Source organism: Takifugu flavidus, chromosome 5, assembly GCF_003711565.1.
Source record: "Takifugu flavidus isolate HTHZ2018 chromosome 5, ASM371156v2, whole genome shotgun sequence".
NCBI lineage: Eukaryota > Metazoa > Chordata > Actinopteri > Tetraodontiformes > Tetraodontidae > Takifugu > Takifugu flavidus.
The window spans coordinates 13195251-13201786 of NC_079524.1; the positions used below are offsets into that span (position 1 = coordinate 13195251).

General features: G+C 43.6%; 1 protein-coding gene across 3 annotated transcripts; it reads right to left on the reverse strand.

Annotated features, from left to right (window-relative positions):
* Positions 1-898: 898 nt before the first annotated feature.
* idua (alpha-L-iduronidase) lies at positions 899-6382 on the reverse strand. 3 transcript variants are annotated; one of them, XM_057033289.1, is made up of 14 exons: positions 6146-6382; positions 5454-5594; positions 5303-5385; positions 5124-5231; positions 4875-4970; positions 4594-4796; positions 4289-4468; positions 3889-4105; positions 3610-3819; positions 3352-3473; positions 3039-3164; positions 2625-2701; positions 2382-2482; positions 899-2284 (listed from the first exon to the last, which is right to left on the reverse strand). In XM_057033289.1, the coding sequence occupies exons 1-14, from the start codon at positions 6280-6282 to the stop codon at positions 2133-2135; spliced, it is 1953 nt and encodes a 650-aa protein (XP_056889269.1). In that variant the 5' UTR covers positions 6283-6382; the 3' UTR covers positions 899-2132. The 3 variants fall into 3 exon arrangements, with proteins under 3 accessions (XP_056889269.1, XP_056889268.1, XP_056889270.1); XM_057033288.1 differs by having other exon boundaries at positions 899-2287; XM_057033290.1 differs by having other exon boundaries at positions 899-2287; positions 6098-6353.
* Positions 6383-6536: the final 154 nt, after the last annotated feature.

Consider the following 6536-nt stretch of genomic DNA (forward strand, 5'->3'; position numbering starts at 1 on the left):
GACTATCATATGTAACAGAAATTGGAGACAACAATTAAAAAAGCTCTCAACAATTTAAAATCTAATGTCAGTAGCAGTAACTCCTAAATATCATAAGATAATATTAAACTAGTAACATCTGATATATTAACCTCCGACACTGAAAGCCTCTTTAATGATTATGTACAAACTTTTGCCTTCAGCACTTCTTGGCTCAGACCCACATGCAAATCTGACTGCACAACTGGTCGATCTTCTCCAGCACACGGGCTGATACTGTATAGTGTCAGAAACAGCAGTTTTTAGGTGTCACAATCTCCAGAATCTGCAACACACCATTCGGAAATGTACCCAATTAGTTAAAATCAGATGTTTGAAGCGACTCCTAGAGACTGTTTTGATTGTAAGATGGGCTCTATAAATGAATATGAAAATGAATTTAATAAACTATTCTACTCAATTACTTGAGGTCATCGTAAATTGTAAGAATAAGAGATTCTTGATTCAATCGTTTAAAAAACGAACTATATTTTGAATCTCTTTCCCGTCACTCCGGAGGGTGGCGCTGTTTCGACCATTAGGACGTGCACTACATTAACAGCAGTGTAGAAGAAGAGTCTTGCGCTAAAGTGACCTTTGCTGCTAACTGTTAGCCTGCTGAGACACTAACGATGGCTCCTCCGGTCGCAGTGTCACCCCTCATTAAGGTTAAATTTTTTTCACCTTTATCGTTGTTTAACGAACGTTTTATGGTCATTCTCTTACTTGTATGAGATTCACGGCTGTGTTTGTGTCCTCTGCAGACAGCAAGATATTCAGCCTTAATCGCTGGGATCATCTACGGAAAAAGACGATATGGTCCGTTTTTCCCTTCTTCCTGTACTTTACAGTGAATATTAAGCATTTATTTAAGACATAGTTAGAGATTTTTCAGGTATTTTAATGATTAATACATAACATTCAGGCTACTTTTTATGTGATAATGATGGGTTTTTTTCCATTCAGACCACCTGAAACCCATCGCAGCTGAGGAGAGGAGGATCGAGGAGGAGGAAAAGAAGGTTCGTGAGGAGCAGGAGCGCATTGCCAAGCAGCTGGCAGAAGGTAGCTTGATGGCACTCACAACTACTAGTCCTTAATGACGCTATCCAGGGTTTGGCCGACAAACATTATGCATTTTTTAGAAGGGAACTTATGGTAAATGCAAGACTCATTCCTTGACTCTGGAGAAGCTTTTAGGGGTGAATCAGTCATTCTCACAATCAGTTGGTTTGTTAATGGTTTTCTTTCAACTACACACTGAGTAGTCCTTTATCCTTCAACATCTGTCTTGTTACAGCAAATGAAGACACTATCCTGAAGTAAGTGCCCAGCTGTGAGACTGGGCCAAGGATACGGTGGCTGTGGTCCCAATAGTACCGCTCCTCATCTGGACTTTTGTTTAAGTACATATTAATGCGATAGCTGCAGTCATCCAACCCTCACTGTCACCATTTCTGTCCCTATGTTGAAATAAACTTGCAAATATGCAGTTATACCTGGAACATGTACGGGTTCAACTGTTTATTTTTACTATGTAATCTTGTAAAAACATGTTGACTTATTAAAAGATGAAGATGCATTAAAGAGAAAATGTTTTTTCTGAACTCAAAATCTCGATTCTGAAAAAACTGATTTCTTTGTTGTTGAATTAAAATTAAAAATGTTCTTTTATTGGTTTATGGAGTGGTCACTGACTCCAAATGTGCTGCTTTATTTGCATAGAGTAGAAGGTATTTGGTTTTTGAAGAACCATCCTGCTGATCAGTTCTGCAACGCTCAGATGGCCAACTTGTTCTTGGAGGTGATTAGTTGGAAATAGGTGGACTCACCGTGTTTCTGTCCTACTGTCGAGACTAAGGATGGGACCGCTCTGAGACCCAGAGCCCGACATATTGTATTTAACTAATTAGTCAAAACAATGATGTCACTTGCATCAAGAAGATGCTGCAAAAAAGCCTCATATTTGATTACTTTTCTAATTCTAATCTGTACAAAATATTTTTTTAACAAATATGAAAAAAAATTAAAACTTTCAACATGAAAATAGAGATTCTAGTAAATATTGAAATACTGAGTATTTATCTAAATAAATTCAGTGGGATTTAATGTGATCAGTGTTTTCCTTGATGGACATTGAGTGATTCTGAAGTAAGCTGGACGTCTTCGTCCTCATCCTCTGTGTACTTCTTCGTCAGTGAGTAGGATCCTGGTCGAGCCCAGTAATCCACAGCCCTCACTCTGTACAGGCCGCTGACCACCGCCTCTGCTGCATAACACAGAGACACGTTTATGGTCACAATGGCGACACGTAGCAAAGCAGGTTAAAAAGGTTGTGTTTGTTGTGTGTGATTAAACTTTACCAGGTGAATAAACATAAGAGGTGAAAATGGTGTCCTGATGATTAATTCTACTAAATTCTTTGTAGTCAGAGGAGAATTCCACCTCAAATGTCTTTATGCATCTGCAAAACATTAAATCTGTTGTACTTTATAGAGCTCTACACGATTACCATTTAACGCTTTAACATTACCATATGACGCTAACAGACTTTTACCATTTATAATTATTTAAAATAACTGTATAAAATGACAAAATAATTTTACTTGGAATTCTGGCTGTGATCAGACCAGATGATCAAGACTTGGCCTTTAGTGATCCGCAGGAAGCGTAATCCACTGACCTGTACAGAAACATTACACTGATATCAATGTTCTCTTGATCCAAACAAGCAGATATGGTGAAACATCATGAGCAGAACTGCAGTGAGAAGTTTTCATTATCTCAGTGTGGTCAGAAGTGGAAGCAGGAATCTGTTAGAGTGTCTGGGGATCAGATAGTTTAACGCTGACAGACTTTTCAGCAGCTATCAAAGTCTTTGTGACATTACGGAGTTAATCAAACTCCAAAAACCAGCACTGAAGAACAGGAAGTGAGACCAAATGGGCTGGATTCACGTCCGTTATCTGATAATGCTTTTGAGCTGGAACAGGGGTTAGTGTCTCAGCATCACTCCACACCTGGCCGGGTACGACTTTGGGCCTCGCACAGACGTGGACAAGAAGAAGCGAAGGTAGCAACATCCTGGTCCTGAAAGTCAGAGTGTCTCCAGCAGGAACCTCCCAGGGTCCACCAATATGAGCGTCCTGGCATCCAAAACAGGAAAGTCCAAATCAGATGAGAAGGAGTACAAATAAATGAAAAGTTTTAAAATATGTGGAGCCACAAAAGCATCTGACCAGGAACATCTGGACAAAGCTGAAATCTTTCTAAAATATTAGAAATTTAAATGAAAGTGGAGGCTAAATCTGTTCAGGAGGAATGAATGATCACCTGAAGACTCCTAAGGAGCCTAAACTGCTGGACCGTGGGGTAATCTGGACAACCTAAACTCTTCCACAGCTGGTACGGGTTACTGACCCTGTTGTCAAGGTTATACGTGATATAGACCAGATCTGGAGGAGGATGGAGATGAGAAGAATCAGAGCAGATGAAGATGAGGCAAAGAAACAGAGGAGATGGAGATGAGGTGAAAAGCCTGAACGTGATGCTGATTCCACTCAAAGCTCCGTCAGAATAATACAGTCGTGCCTGGATGTGATGCCAGTCCTCTCAGTGAAATGAGGACCTCATCGGTGCTGTTGGAGGTGCGAATGTCATCACTGTTGTAGACCAACAGCGCCACCTGCCAGCTGTCTGGGCCACCAAAGACTTCAGGCTGATGGCTGCTGGCCAGGACTCCCACTGTGCCAATGCTGGTTCCTGCTGAGTTTAAGACCTGAGCCAGGATCTGGGTCTCTCCTGACAACAGACAGAAGGAACAAACATCTACACCAGAACTTTGTATAGATGAAATCTGAAGGAACTCACCAAGCAGAGCCAGCAGGGCCATGGCGGTGAGGACGGGCTTCCTGATGAGCTGCACATGTGGCGGCTGGGTGTTGTTGACCTGGAAACGGGCGGTCAGGGTTCTTTGTGTGAAGGGAAACGGGTGGTAACTCAGGAAGGCATTGTCGTTGCTAAGGAGAGTGTAGTTGATTGTGCTGTTTGGGTCAGCTAGTAGCAGGTCCTGGTGCTGCTGGATCACCTGTTGAACATCAGCTCTATTTAGCTTCAACTCTTGTCATTACTGACTGAAATGTTCAACGCGCTTATTGAAGCTATCACAGGGTTTCCTTTAATGTGACAGAGAGCATGAGGGGGGCAACAGTGAGTTACTGTGAAACGGTAAAGAGCAAAAAAACCACATATGTGTCTGTGGTCTCCACACCTTCACCACCATGGCAGCGTAGGTCACGTCAGCCCTCCACTCCTGAGGTCTGGACCAGCCTACCAGAGGATCGGCCTCGTCGTTGTACACGGGGAGGCGGTGAAACCGAGGGAACAGCTGCTGGATCTCCCTCACAGTCTGAATCTCCTGCTGGAGGATGGGCAGGGTAGCGCCACCACCCTACAGGAGCCAGGACCAGGATCAAAGTTCACTCAGGACCACCCATTCTAACCGAGTCACTCAGAGAAGGAACTGACACCAACACAATGTTTTCAACAATTTTAAAGGCTTAAAGAACAGCTGACCTTCTTGTGCAGAGCGATAAAGTCCATCCGGACGCCCTTTTCTCCAGTGAAGTAGTTGGTGCCATTGTAGCAGTGCTGCAGCAAAGCCCAGCAGAACGGCGAGCGGGGAGGAGAATGACAGGAGTCGCCCGGACCTCCGAATCTGAGCAGGCTGCTGGCAGCACGCAGACCCTCTGAGCAGGCATCGTAGTAATTCAGAAAGCCTTGCGGAGAGAAGAAGAGTGACAAGAGTCATTTATGAGCCAGAGACCAGCATATAGTCAGCACAGCTTTGGTTTTACCTTGAACAGACATGCTGACATTGTCAAAGTCACCATTGTTTGGCTCGTTCCATGTCTCAAAGTTCCACTGAGAAACATACTGCAGGCCATATTTATCTGGAATTTCCAATCACATAAAAATGAAAATGTCAAACACGTGACAGATCTTTACTCCAGTCGCATAAATCTGTCATTTATCTCCACAGAGGAGGAGAACCTGCTTTGAATCAGAAATGAAGAGCAAGAGGCAAGAGTGTGAAGGAGGTTTACCGATGTAGCGCCGTGCTGTCAGGTAGACCAGGTTTCTCCACTCCACCACCTGGGATTTGTTCTGGAAGTCGGTGAAATAGTTGGAGACGCTTCCCATCAGTTCAAAGCCTGAAAACCCATCAAAAACAGACCTGAGCTGCTGCTTTCTCACATGGTCATATTGGTGCAAAGACCAGAACCTGGCTGGAGTCCATTCATCCACAAGAGTTCTATCAGCTGGTCCAGTTTGGTGAAGTCATACTGGACCCGTCCAGCAATCTCTCTGCAACAAGATCAGAGGACTGAAGTACAAATACGCCGTCCAGAATGTAGACAATATAGTTGTCTTACTGCGCAGAGACCAGCTCCAGCAGCCAGTGGATCCTGATCTGCTGGATCCCTCCGTGGGGGACTGAGCCGACATAGGCCAAGTTCAACTGCTGGTCCACGCTCAGGTCAAACTGGTGTGCCTGTGTGTGGGGGAGTGGGGGACTAAACACAAACCAGAATCACATTTATAAAAAATCACCCAGTATAAAGTGTTTATGTCAGTTACCCTATTGCCCAATATAACCAGGCCAGTTACCATCTGCACCAGTATAACCAGGCCAGTTACCCTCTCTGTCCCAGTATAATCAGTCCAATTACACTTTCTGTCCTAGTACAACCAGTCCAGTTATCCTCTGTTCTAGTAAAACCACTCCAGCTACACTCTGTCCCAGTATAACCAGTCCAGCTTCCCTCTGCTCCAGTATAACCAGTCCAGCTACCCTCTGTCCCAGTATAACCATCCCAGCTACCCTTTATCCCAGTGTAACCAGTGCAGTTACCCTGTCTCTTCAAGCACATTCGCTTTTAGCATTTAGCTTTAAGCAAACCAGCGCGTTTGGTGAGCTCTGGGTATGTTTGAAATAATGTCTTCGACTGGCAGTTCATTAAATGGTTTAAAGCATTTTAGTAGCGTATTTGATTTGTGGATAGTGAAGCTTTAATACTTTGGCCCTTAATCAAGACGGGGTGAAATGTTGTTGAGGTGTCGTCACCAAAACCCGGAGCTCCTCCAGAAGTGTTTGAGGTCCCCCAGTTGTTTCTCCACATCAGCCACGATCATGTACGAGGCTCCTGAACTTCTCATGATGTTCATTAGAAGAACCAAACCAGTGAAACTTTTAAACTGCATTTTTACCAATAGAACTTTAACCGCTCAGTATTATTATTCTTAAACCTTCGCATCACATCCATTCGATATTAAACACGTCACCTACGCGCGTCAGTTATAGTCAAAGCGCGATGACGTAAAAAAGGTGCGACGATCCTGTAAAATCAGACCGATGTTTGTTTTTACGAGGTTGCGGAAAAACACTGCAGCTTTTACAAACTTAATTATCCGAAAATCCGTCAAAATGTCGACGTTCCCAACAGGTGAACTGAATC

Bases quoted from the DNA above. Each gene is read 5' to 3' on its own strand.
- idua (XM_057033288.1), bottom strand. From the start codon at position 6,282: ATGCAGTTTAAAAGTTTCACTGGTTTGGTTCTTCTAATGAACATCATG. The intron at 5,595-6,145 runs GTGACGACACCT...GTTTGTGTTTAG, and splicing joins TGGAGGAGCTCCGGGTTTTG to TCCCCCACTCCCCCACACAC. The intron at 5,232-5,302 runs GTTCTGGTCTTT...ATGGGTTTTCAG, and splicing joins GATGAATGGACTCCAGCCAG to GCTTTGAACTGATGGGAAGC.